Source organism: Rattus rattus, chromosome 1 (assembly GCF_011064425.1).
Source record: "Rattus rattus isolate New Zealand chromosome 1, Rrattus_CSIRO_v1, whole genome shotgun sequence".
Lineage (NCBI taxonomy): Eukaryota > Metazoa > Chordata > Mammalia > Rodentia > Muridae > Rattus > Rattus rattus.
In genome coordinates, this window is record NC_046154.1 from 1,834,488 (window position 1) to 1,847,638 (window position 13,151).

General features: G+C 45.3%; 1 protein-coding gene across 3 annotated transcripts in view; it reads left to right on the plus strand.

The window, feature by feature from the left end:
* The window catches only part of Pax5 (paired box 5), a 176,598-nt gene that overhangs the window by 16,104 nt on the left and 147,343 nt on the right, over nt 1-13,151 (plus strand). For 2 of the 3 annotated variants that reach the window (XM_032887050.1, XM_032887067.1), the window contains exons 3-4: nt 2,083-2,280; nt 10,860-10,924. In XM_032887050.1, coding sequence (XP_032742941.1) covers nt 2,083-2,280; nt 10,860-10,924 — 263 coding nt within the window. The remainder of the gene's footprint in view (nt 1-2,082; nt 2,281-10,859; nt 10,925-13,151) is intronic. The other variant, XM_032887058.1, reaches the window with a different exon arrangement.

Genomic DNA, 13,151 nt, shown 5'->3' on the forward strand with positions numbered 1-13,151 from the left:
TACCAATGCTTTAAACGCTATGATGAAAGCAGGAGCTTGTAGTGGGGAGAGCGCTGGATTCAAAGTCTGTCTCTGTAGCCAGAAGGAGTTGTGCGTGTGCCTTAATCTTCTCATTATTTATTTGTTTCTTCTATAAAATCCGGCTGGCCTCAAAAGATGAGTGGGGATCATGATTTGAAGGACTCCATAAACTCCAGAGTGCTGTACCAAATAGCAAGTTGTTATGTGGCGGTTAACAATCCACTGTCTCTCGAGAAGCTGGCAGGACTGTGGCCTCCCCAAGAGTTGCTCTGTGCTAGAATTTAGGTGCCTCTCTACTTTCTATCAAAAGATATTATTTCCATGGATTGAACTTCTTTTGTGATTAAAAAACAATTTTTTTTAAGAAAATGCCTTTCAACACTTTCATAAAGAAGGAAAATGGGTTGAGCTTTGTTTTACGGTTAAAATTCGTAGATGACTCAGTCTTCTCAATGAAAACTAGGACTGTTCTTCACTTCCATAATATTCACTCACTTGGCCCCAGCAGACTTATTCAAGCGGAGAAGTTTAGCAACCCTATATGATGCTCTGGGTCACATTTCCATCCATCCATCCATCCATCCATCCATCCATCTATCCATCCATCCATCCATCCATCTGAATCACCTCATTCCTTCCTCCTCCCCTCTTCTTCCTTCTCCCCCACCCCGCTCCTCCCCGCCGCCTGTCTTTCTCTCTCTGTAACCAAGTCTCCTTGAAACTTGTGATCCTCCTGCCTCTACCTCCCAAGCACTTGGATTACAGATGTGCGCCACCATTTCTAGTGCCTTCCCCTACTTCTTGTCAATTCTCTAGGTTTGAACACTATACTTTTAAAAATGTATTTCGGGTTAAAATTTTTGCAACCTCAGGGTAGTCTTCTTTGAAAGAGGGACACAAGTTCCTCTGTAAAACCGAGAGAGGCATCCAGTGACTGCTAGAATTCAGAAAAAGAACCAAATCACCCCCCGCCCCCCAATGCTCATGCCTCTCTTCTCTCTGGTCTCGCTTTTGCTGTAAAACCCTGACATCCTATTTGCGTTAACGAGGGAAGGCTGATAGCATGGAAATGTCCTTAGAAACAGCCATTTACCTCAGGGGAGGCCTCTGGGAGAGCTGGCAAGAATTGTGGTTGGTTTTTCTGATTGCTCAGGATTTGATTTCTAATACATATTTCCCATTAACGCTGGAACTCAACACTCCCTTTAATTTTATATCAGCCATTGTTTTTCTCTTTTGGAAAAAAAAAACGTAGTACAGAGGACAGCTTGAGAGAATGCTGGAGAGTCTGCTGGGGATGGGAGAGCCAGCAAACTGACGGTCTACAGCATCTTTCTGGGGAGATTTTAGTTCAAGAGGCTTGGCCGGAGTCAAAGCACCCTAATCCTTTGTTACCCCAAGGAAAACATTTAACCGGGATAAAGCCATTTTATATCACAGAAGTACATGTCAACCAACTGTCCAGCCACCTACTCTCCTAAAGCAATTTACGCGTTTAGAGCCGCCAGAGGACCAAGGGGAAAACTCATTTGCATTTTTTAACAATCCGTATATATGTATTTTATGATTATATTATAAAATATAAAACAAACCATGTGGGCAATTCGAAGCTTTCCCCCGACACATTAAGAAAAATAAAAAGAAACTAGTGTAATTAATTTTAATTATGAATTTTATTTAACCCAATGCATACAGACTGTCATTTTTAACCTATAACAAATATAAAAATGATTAGTGTGCTGGCCAGATGGCTCACCTGGTGAAGGTGCTTGCTGCCAAGGGACTCCACGGTGGAAGGACAGAACTGACTCGGGAAAGTTGTCCTCCGAGCTCGGCACACACATACATACCTACATGGAGAACGTGTGTGTGCACAAAATGCATTCTTTTAAGAAATAAAGTTTTAAAAAAACCATTAAGCTATTTAATAGCCGTTTCCGTACTATGTTTAAAGATCTGTTTACATTTCCAGTACCCCACGAGTCTTACTTTGCATGTTTCAAATGTTCACCCACTTTTATGGGCTCCCATGGCTAACTGGTTCTCTCTTCTTGGGTTTAGGTATTATGAGACAGGAAGCATCAAGCCGGGGGTGATCGGAGGATCCAAACCAAAGGTTGCCACTCCCAAAGTGGTGGAAAAAATCGCCGAGTACAAACGCCAAAATCCTACCATGTTTGCCTGGGAGATCAGGGACCGGCTGCTGGCAGAGCGAGTGTGTGACAATGACACAGTGCCCAGTGTCAGCTCCATCAACAGGTGAGGCTGGGGTTCGGGTGGGGCTGGCACGCTGAAGGGTCTGTGCGCGCCTCCTGAAGAGCTGGCTCTTTTCCTGTCACCCTCTGGGGATTGCGAGCGAGGGGGAAGACAGACGGTGCTGGACTCAGCTACCGGGAGAGGACCTCATGCCGATACCCAGGCCACTTGAGTTTTCTGAGCCAGGAGTGACTGACATCACTGGGTTCATCTGGCTTTGTGGAGCACTGTATAAACCGTCCTGATTATCCTTTCGCAAACATCCCTGCCCCCCTGGGGCTAACTCATCTCTGAGCTTTCCAGGAAGACAGTCCATCCTCCAGTTTGGACGGAGGTTCAACCACTTACGTGTGGGAAACAGAGTCCCTTTTGGGCTGAGTACATGTGGCTCTTTGTTCTAACCCTGCTACCAAATCGAAGTGAGATCTGAGAGCCCTGGACACTGTCGTGGGTTTTCTAATGATTCTAATGTGGAATCTTCGGGGTCCCAAGGTGCTCCAGAGACAAGGAGATGCCTGCTCCCACACATCCTCAGATCTCACCTAGGGAGAGAAAAAAACAAACAGAAATACACCATGGTGCCCGGCTTAGCATTTTCGTGGACTCCAAAATGCTGTCCTCTCTCTTCTCTTCCTTAGGCTGATCCAAAGCATATCAGAGCCTTTAAAAATAAATTTCTGACTAGGCATAGGTGTGGTAACACACACGTGTAATTCCAGCAGTGTGAGGACAGTGATTTTGAGACCAGCCTGGACAGCATAGCCAGAGCCCAACTCAAAAACATAAAATACTGCGTAAGGTGAAAATTATGTTCTGTGAGAAATTTTCTGTTCCTTTTCCTTTTCCTTTTCCTTTTCCTCCTCCTCCTCTTCCTCTTCCTCCTCCTCCTCTTCTTCTTTTTCTCCTCTCCCTCCCTCTCTCTTTCTCTCGTCTGTCTCTGTCTCTTGAGAGAGTCTCACTCTATCTCTAGTTGGCCTGGAACTTGCTATGTACTTGAAATGATCCTCCTGTCTCAGCTTCTACCTGAAGCGGTACTACAGAGGAAGGTGCTTTTCTACAGTCAGGTGCTGGGTGGCTCAGTTGTTAGAGTGCTTGCCTTGCATACATGAAGCCCTGGCTACATCTCCAGTACAGGCATGATGCAGTGCTACATGTCTGTAATCCCAGTGGGATTACGGTAGAGGCAGGAGGATCGGGAGTTCAAGATCAGCCTTAGGTGATGTGGAGAGGTCTAAGTGAGACACGAGATCCTGCCTCCCAAATCTGAAGAAACAAACAAACGAACAAACCCACAAGCAGGGATGACATGAGATGAACATACACGATTGTTCTCATAAGAAACAGTGTGTGTTCACATGAGGAAAAGAAGCCAGGAGTCTGGGAATCCGACCATTCCAGTTTCTTCAGAGTCACTTCCTACTGTGTCTAGTGCTGAGAACTCCTCACCGTTACAAGAGAGAGGTGGTCAGACTGGAACGTCTCTGAGGTCCCCTGAGAGCGGGGGACCACGTAACGGATGTGTCGATCTTCCTTAAGTCCCACTAATTCATGAACTCTTGGCCCGTTTGCTTCTCTTGCCAATCCCCACTGAGGCTCTGCCATCTTGCAAGGTCCTGCGGAAGAAGGAAAGTGGGTGCAAGCCTTTTAGACTGCAGAACTGAGGAGGGAGGGCAATGCCAGCAGGCCCGGGTGAGAGGTGTAGTATCTACTCCTTCTCTGAAATTTCAAAGGTTCTAGTCATGCGTTTCCCATGTCTGTCTCATTGCACATTTCCAGGACACAAACAAACTTGATTTTTTCTGGGTTCAGAGTTGTTGTTTTTCCTTTTTTTTTTTTTTTTTTCCCGGAGCTGGAGACCGAACCCAGGGCCTTGTGCTTGCTAGGCAAGCGCTCTACCACTGAGCTAAATCCCCAACCCATTGTTTTTCCTTTTAAAAGTAAATTGCATCATGGAATGATGGAAATTCTGCTAGTGAGCTAGAGAGTTGGAAAATCAGAGATCCTAGGTACCTTTCCAGTGAAATTTTAGTGAAGTAATGTGTTTTGCTAATACACACTATTATTATGCTATATAATATATAGTACCCAGTAGTAATAATGCTATTATGAGATATGATATATGTGCAATTTGAAATTTTCTAGTAAAAATAAATATGTATAATTAATTGTAGTTATTTAACCCCCAATATAGTGGCAATTCATTTCAAGCACGACATTCCTATCTCTGCTCTACCTGTTTCTTTGAAATAACTTACACTGGGCTTAAATGCAGTTTTAAATCACATTTGTTTACTTATCCATCACACTCCATCCTTGCAAAGATAGACGTGGTTAGAGGTGTAGCAAAGGCTGTGATGGTGGACTTGAATGAACGGCCCAGGGACATCAGGCATGGCTGATTCTGTGTCTGAGGCTCTGCTACTGGTGACTGAGCCATGGCTAGACTCTGGGACCTCTAATCTCTCTTAGTCCATGGATGTGGCTGGTTGAGTGTAGCTCCTTTCTATCTGTGGCCTGACACAGCCTGATGCTGTCCTGTGGCAGTAGAAGCTGAGGCCCAGACAGGAAGCCCAGGAGTAAGGTGCTTAGGATAGAAATGAGCGTAGAGTCAATGGTAAGATGGGGCCTGGTGTCCTTCCACAGAGTCCTAAAGTTCCATGAGAAGGAGGCCAGAATGAGATGTCACCATTCTTTCCCTATTTCAGAACATCATGGCTGACAAGTTTGCTGTCTACTGATACTAGGAATCCTTAGATCTTTCCAGCACTTCTCTCCAGGGCTCCTCCTGGGGACTCCTCACTGCACGTTCAGTGAGGATGCCCCAAAGGTGAAGGATTCTCTTGCCAATGCACCCTACTCCAGTCTCTTCTCTTTCTTTTCTTTCTTTCTTTCTTTCTTTCTTTCTTTCTTTCTTTCTCTCTTTCTTTCTTTCTTTCTTTTAAAGATTTACTAATTTATTTTATGTGAGTAGTACATTACAGATGGTTGTGAGCCACCATGTGGTTGCTGGGAATTGAACTCAGGACCTCTGGAAGAGCAAGCAGTCAGTGCTCTTAACCACTGAGCCATCTCTCCAGCCCCCCATTCCAGTCTCAAAGCCTGTGCCGCCCACCACAGAACTGCTTTGATGTTTTATAAGGAGGCAGAGCCCGTTGCATGGAGAATGCTGTCAAGCGAGCAGCTTGCAAGTGTCAAGAGAAAGCGAGTTCCCAGCTCTCTCCTAGCATGCGCCCACCAAGGCAATTTCTCACTGGTTCTCTATTTCAAACAGCTAGAGAGAAGGTGATATCTGCATTTAAATTTGTTCTGGTAACCACAGGGTCCTCTCTACTTCCCACCCTAGAGGCACCATACTGCTGCCTTCAGGAACCAACTCTGGAAAGAATGCTGATGTGAAGTTAAATATCTCTGAGGCAGTTCTATCAGACGGTGGGAGACTTCCTGGGGCTTAAGCCACCTTGCTCATTGGGGGTGCAGCATTTGGGAGTCTTGAGCGTCAGGACAGGTGGAGATGGCAGGTGGAGTGGGCTCTTTCTTCTTCTCGTCCAGTTCTGTGGCTCTAAATTAGTGGTCAAGTGCTAGGACAAGTGGTGTTCTCAGTTTAGTGTGTGTATGTGTGTGCCTCTGTGTGTGTGTGTGTGTGTGTGTGTGTGTAAGCTCTGTTTATCACCCACTGGGTGGTGTGTGTGTGAATGAGGGGCCAGCATTACCGGTTCAGGTCAGATGAAAATCCCAAAGCTTACACACCTTTGCTCTTTACTAGATAACCAACAAAAATAAAAACATCTTTGCAGGGGCTGGAGTAAGCGCGGTAAAGGATGGATTTACTCCTTTACTCAGCTATTTTTGTCTTGCTTTGTTGGAGTTGGGCTCGCCCTGTGGTCCAGACAGCGCTCTAACTGCCTATATACCTGTCTCAGTCTCCTGAGTGCTAGGGTTTGCAGGCACGCACCAGCACGCCAGCCTAACTTCTGCTTTTTAACCTTAGCTTTGGCAGCAAGTCTTCTGAGACGCTTCTTCACCCCCTCTTTCTCCTTCTCTTGGGCAGCAGGCCTCAGTATGGCTGTGGGTCAGGCCCGAGGGCTGTGACAGGCGAGAGGTAGAAAGGCGATCCACTCAGCCAATTCAACTGCTGAGCTATCTCCCCAGCCCTTAGCCCCTTTTCGAGACAGTTTCATGTAGCCCAGGCCTTGAACTTGCTATGCAGTCAAAGATGATTGATGGTGAACTCCTGACCCTCCTACCTTCTTTACCTTAGGGTGCTGGCATTACACTGAGCTCGGGGGGTGCTGGGGCCTGACTGCAAGGTCTCGTGTTTGTATGTGTGGGGCAGGCACCGTACCAGCCAGCTACATCCCCAGCCCCCATCGCACCTTTTCCAAGGCACCACAATGTATATATTTTTTAATACATTTAATGTTTTTGTTTACAGTATAATTTTGTGGAAGTTGATGGGATATGAATGTAAGAGGACCTAGTTTTTCAGAGGAGGGGGATGATGCTGGAACAGGATCCTTAAATGATTACAATGGAAGATCTTTTAGATTCTGAAAAATAAATTTTGAGTCTAAATGGCTTTTGAGCTTCTTAAGGATCAGATTAGCTGAGGGGACCACTTCCTTCAATTGCATCTGAGGCCTGGGAGCTGGGGTCTGGACTAATCCTGTGCTGTGTGACCCTGGCTAAATCACTGGAGTACGCTGGGCTTCAGTCTCTTCCTTAGTATTAAACCAGAGCACGCTCACATGTTACCCTGGGCCAGGCTCGGCATGCTTATGCTCGGCAATACAGAACGAACTGGCCTTATTTATTTACTTTAGATAAGGTCTCACTATGAACCCCAGGCTGGTCTTGAACTCAGGATTCTTCTGCCTCAGTCTCCTGAGTGCCGGGATCACAGCTGTTCCATGTGCCTTACGCAAATGTGAAGTGTCCAAATGCTTTAAAGTTGAAGCTACTCGTTCATCTTTATGAAGACAGCAATGAGGACCAGCTCATGTGGTGTTTATTGGGCATTTGGTATGGATCAGCCACATCTGACTAGTCTATTAATTCAGTAGTAATAATAATAATAATAATAATAATAATAATAATAATAATTCCATAGGGTTAGGTTTCTTACTCTCATTTTTCAGATGAGGGAACCGAGGTAAGGAAACTGAAAGCTAGATTTGAATTTCAGAGCTCTGGTTCTGGGGTCTGTCCACTTACTCCCTGTGCTGCTCTGGCCTGTTGATGGTTCATGGCCTCTCATAACACTTTGCCAGTGATTTACAGGCACTTGAAAAGAAATGTGAAAAAAAATACACTTTGTTTTGTCTCTAGACAAATTTATTAAGAAGTTAGGGTTTTACGTTGGACTTCAGAAGGAAATAGGATATATATATATATATATATATTTAACATCGGTATATTTACATATCTGCCACATCATTGTACACACACACACACACACACACACACACACACACACACACACACACACACACAGATCTTGAAAACCTTCTTAAAAACCAGGTTGGGTAGCAACATAATTTGAGAGGTCAAGAAAAGGGATCTTACTCCCAGGTCTTTATTCTGTTTTGCTAATGGAAACAACTGCTTTGAGAATTGTAACCAACAAACATTTGCTAGTGGAAACAACTACTTTGAGAATTTTAATAAACAAACAAAGAAACAAATATATACATATGCTCAATATATTTGAAGTGTTTAAGCTGATTCATCAGAAAAGGCAGAAGACTTCATTCAGGTGGTCAGGACACTCTGTGCTTAGGCTTGTAGCATCAGTGAACAAGTCAATTCCAGAGATCAGCTACCAGTCTCAAGTGCCCTGGGTGCCTAGCACCAAGCTGCACATAGGTCAGGCAGAGCAGAGCCGACTACCCAGTGAGATTAACAGGAGGCATCTGCTACTTCTATCCTTCCTGTGCAGAAGCTGGAAACCCAGGGCAACCTTGAAACAAACCTTCAGATACAATGGTTTGTCAATGCAGGAAACAAAAACAGTGTACCACTTAATCCTGGTTTGTCTGTTGGTGGAAATGGTGTTTTGAAACAGCAGCAGGATGTAGGCATGACTATGTATCCAATGTAAATGTAGTGGGTTTTTTGTTTTTTCTTTTTCTTCTGAGAGGGGATCTTCATAGATAGTTCAGGCTGGCCTCCAACTTTCAGTCTTTTGTGTCTCAGCTTCCCAAGAGCTGGAATTAGAGACATGCAGTACCTTGCCTCATAGATATCTTCTTTATACCTATGTGCTATCCACAGGTCTATCGTGGAGCCGTGGAGATGGCTCAGGGGGTAAAGGGCTTGCCCTGTGAGGACAGGGACCTGATTTTGTTCCTTAGAACCCACATTTATAAAAGCTGAGTAGAGTTCTGTGAGGTGGCTCAGCCAAGTGATGGTGCTTGCTGCTCACCTGAGCATTTACTTGATCTTTGGAGCCCGTATGGTGAAGGAGGTGGAAGACAGACTCCAGGTCGTTGGATAGCCAGCCCACACTGAGTTACTTTGAGGTTGTCTCTTGGCCTCTATACATACTCCCGCAATGCATGTGGGAATACAGACACAGGCTCATACACAGAAATGTAAAAAATAATGAACACAGAATACTTTAACAATGAAGCAAACCTCTACCAAGTATCCTGTTAGAAAGGAACAGTTTGAGCCTGGAACTCTGTGACTCTTCTAGAGAAAGTCAGCATTTCACAACTCACCCGTTTCCAGGGACTTTTGGTTGTCTTCGTTCGGTGTTCAGAGCTGTGCCATGCTGGTGGTCTCCTGGAGGCCCTCACTGATCCTGACGGAAGCGCACCATCAAGACTCCCCATGCTCCTGGAGAGCATCAGGATTGCCGGGCTTCGGGAGAGAACAGTGTAGCCGTAGCTTTAAATACAGAGGGCTTTCTTGCAGATTTTTAATTTTTCTAATGAAAAGTATTTGATAACTTAAAACAATCAAAGAACAATTTATGGCAACTCCCTAGTTGTGCTGAGGCCAAAAGGGAACAGTCTTGTTCAAGGTCATAATCAGGTTCATGCTAGAAGCTAGGCTTCTGGCTTCCAGATGCCTGGGTCCTTTCTATGAAGTTTGTTGGTTTTTGATTTAATAAAGTTTTACTTCTTCAAATGTCCCGTCTGTTGAACCTGCTCGGGCATCTCTGGCAGCAGCTAGGGCATCTCTATCCTTTGTGTAAATGACTTGGGCTCTGTGCTTTGAAGTCAGGATGGTGCATCCTCTGCTAAGGCACTCCCCAAGGAGCTCTCTCAGAACGTACAGTTGGAGTGATGGTTTTATAGTTGGGCACTGTCTACTGAGTTTCTCAGATAGGATCAGGTGGCTGCATCTGTCCTGAACTCTGCCTTTGGATCACCTGTTTTGACTTCGCCCAGTTGTTTACTGGCTCTGTGTCTTTGGCCAACTTTCTGGCATTTTCTTCTTCTTATTGTTGCCATCCTTGGATGACATGGTGAAACTCTGGACACAGCAGCAAGCACGCTGCTTAGATCCTCCCCATGGTGTGGGTGAAGCCAAGCCAAGTGCTTTCTCTGGGCAGCGCTTTGACCCTTCAGTGACACACATGCTCTCCCTTGCTGATTTCTCTGTTGGGTGCATTAATCTTATTTGTAGAGTCTTTAGGGCCAAGAAACCAACACAGGAGCACTGCCAGATGATAGACAGGTTCAGTTCTTCTGCCCCATGGGTAGAGGCTGAGCTCTAGAGAGGGAAGGATCTCTGATAGGGCTACACGATACATCTGAGAGACATCTAGGCCAACCTAGACCAGTATTACATTTTCTTCATGAAAGGAAGCTCTCAGGGTAGAGTGCTTGCCCAGCAAGCACAAGGCCCTGGGTTTGGTCCTCAGCTCCGGAAAAAAAAAAAAAAAAAGGAAGCTCTCAGCCAGGTGTGGTAGTGCACTCTGCAATCCCCAGCACCTAAGAGGAGAGGCAGGAGAATCAGGTAGGAGTTCAAGGACAGCCTTTGGTACATAGGGAACTTGAGGCTAGAAGAGCTATATTTGATTCTATCTCAGAAAACTAAACCAAAATACAAGTGCACTCTCACGCTCATGCATGCGCACGCGCGCGGGCACACACACACACACACACACACACACACACACACACTGATCAGAGAGGCTCTGAGGGTCCAGGAATGGTGGGTGCAAGCCACCCAAAGACAGCCATGAGAAAAATCCCCTCAGAACCCCCAATTCCCAGCCTGGGCTCATAATCCCCTGATTCTGCTCCTCTCCTGTGTCTCTGCTTACCTAGCTACGGTCTCTTTCTTCTTTCTCTCTCTTTTTTAAAGACTGGGGCTCACGCGTGCTGCACTAGGCTCGGACTTGCTATGCAGCTGGGGATAACTTTGAACTGATTTTCTTACCTCCTCCTCCCACGTGCTGGGACGATGGGTGTGCCGTACCACATGCAGGTTATTCCTTGCTGGGGATGGAACCCAGGGCTTTGCTCATGCCAGGCAAGCCCTCTATCAAGGGAATGACACCTCAGCGTTGGGGGTCTCTTTCAGTCCCAATGGTAAATAGTCATTTGTGTTCTTTTCCCAACTGCCTACAGGATCATCCGGACAAAAGTACAGCAGCCCCCCAATCAGCCGGTCCCAGCTTCCAGTCACAGCATAGGTAAGAACTTTTGAAAAAAATTTGAGAATCTAATGGGCTCCAAATATTCTAAAGAACTTTTAATCATTCTTATGGACAGATAATTCTGCATAAAACACTTCACACGCGTTCTAATGCTCCTTCTTTGTCATTCTCCAAGGGCTGAACCTGGCAAATGAATTTTATAAATACTGCTAAAAGGTTTTGAATTTTACTGATTATTATGATAAATAGCTTTCACCATGAGACAGAAAATTGAAATCTAAGCCAAAAAAAATCCACTAATGGGGGTCTATAGAATGTCAGATAATTAAAGTAATAAATCAAGAAAGGGATACTTATTCATAACATTTTCTGCATCATTAGTCAGTAAGTAGTTTTGAATGTGTTTTTTTTCTTCTTCTATAACCGGCCTTCTGCAAGTCTTTGTGCGCTTGCAGACTTGAGTGAAGATGTAGCAAAACTTCTCAAACTTTTTTCTCTTCCTCGCTCTCGCTTTGCTCTCTTGTACTCTGCCAACTGTTAAGGGCTGCCCGTGGGGTTTCCGAGGTCCGCAGGGGAAGTCTGAGTGACCATGACTCACTAGGGCAGAATCCCAATTCACCACACTCAAAAGTCTAAACTTTTTTCTTGCTTCCTCTTCGAAGAGGAGTTGAAAATGACATTTATAGTCAAGGCATGTTCTTGATGTCATTTCTCCACTTGGGACAAAGGAATACTTGTGGGTTGCTGGGGGGAAAAGCTCTAATGTTAGAAAGCTGGTGACTGTTTAGTAAGTATCTGCAAGCTTGGGTGCCACACACCCAGAAAATTCTGCAGAACTGCACCCCAGATTGTGCAGTATTCCTGCACGTTTCTCACTGCCCATTAAATCTGCGTGTGTGCACATGCAATATGTGTGTGCTTACTTGAGGAAGCCAGAAGAGGGCACTGGATCCCTTGGGGCAGAGTTACAGGCATTTATGAGCTATTTGATGTGGGTGATGGGAACTGAACTCAGGTCTTCTGGAAGAACAGCAATTAACCAATGAGCCTTTTCTCCGTCCTCCACTGCCGTTCTTTCTTTCAATAAAAACCTGGCGATAAGAAGTCTGTCTGAGGCCTGGCTGATAGTTCCACTTCTGTCATAACTCTCCCAGTCAACTAGATGAGTGTCTCAGCTCTGAGCCTCAGTTTTCCTGTTGTTGTATGAAGGGTCACAAAGGTGTTTCTTGGGGTTTCTGGTCCTCTAAGGATGGCTCTTTGAATGAAGATAAGAAGGAAGTCCTCCGTGCCCAGGACACTCTCTTTCAGCACTGCCATATTGAAACACGTCACCGTGCACCTGTTATGGAGGGCCTGGTGTAAGGGCAATGCCCGACAACAATTCCCGTTCTCAAGGACTTCCAGGCCCATGGGGAAACATGGGGAGTTTGGGGAAACAAAACAAAAAACCGAAACACCACTACCACCACCACCAAAGCAAAACAAAGAAAAATCAAAACCAAACCAAACAAATAATAACAGAAAACCCCAACCAAAGCCCAGAAAACAGGTCTGCTTACACAACAGAAGGGGCGCCTTCTCTTTGCTGGGCGGAATGGCCGGCTGATGAGGGTTTCCTGGGTGAGATGAGGTGTGTTTGTGGCTGACATTTCATTTGGCTTTAACTGTTCCAGGGTGGATAGCTTAAAAACAAAACAAAACAAAAAACCCCAAAACTATTTTCAGTAGTATTAGGAATAGTTCTACAGTAACTCAGCAGAGTGATATGTTTTTGCCCCAGACATGTCTATTAAAATTCTATCTCATACAGCGTCTGAATTTATTGAGCATTGAGAGCCCTAGACCTCAGAGGTTCGGTGACTAGTCTAAAGTCATAGGTGAAGCCAGAACTGGAACCTGGGTCCTCTGCGTCCCATGTAATTACAGAATAACGAAGCAAGTGTCACTGGCTCTGGCAGTGACGCAGCCAAGCATGGCTTCTGTGGACTGTTGTTTGAAGTGCCAAGTGATCTTATTTTTTTTTGTTCTTCGCACCTCAATACTGAGGAGGTTGTGGGATTTGCATAAATCTATCTCGAGGAGCTTTTTCTGGTGAAGCAAAAGAGAAGTTAGCAATTTCTGCTTTGGTGTCTCTTAAGGAAGCTCTAAAATCAGGCTCAAATGTGAGCAGAAAGGTCCTGTGCCCGCTAGATCTGCAGAGGCAGGTGCTGCCTGGGCTCCCAGGAACATTATCACCCCAGCCACATCCTGCTTTGCAAAGTGA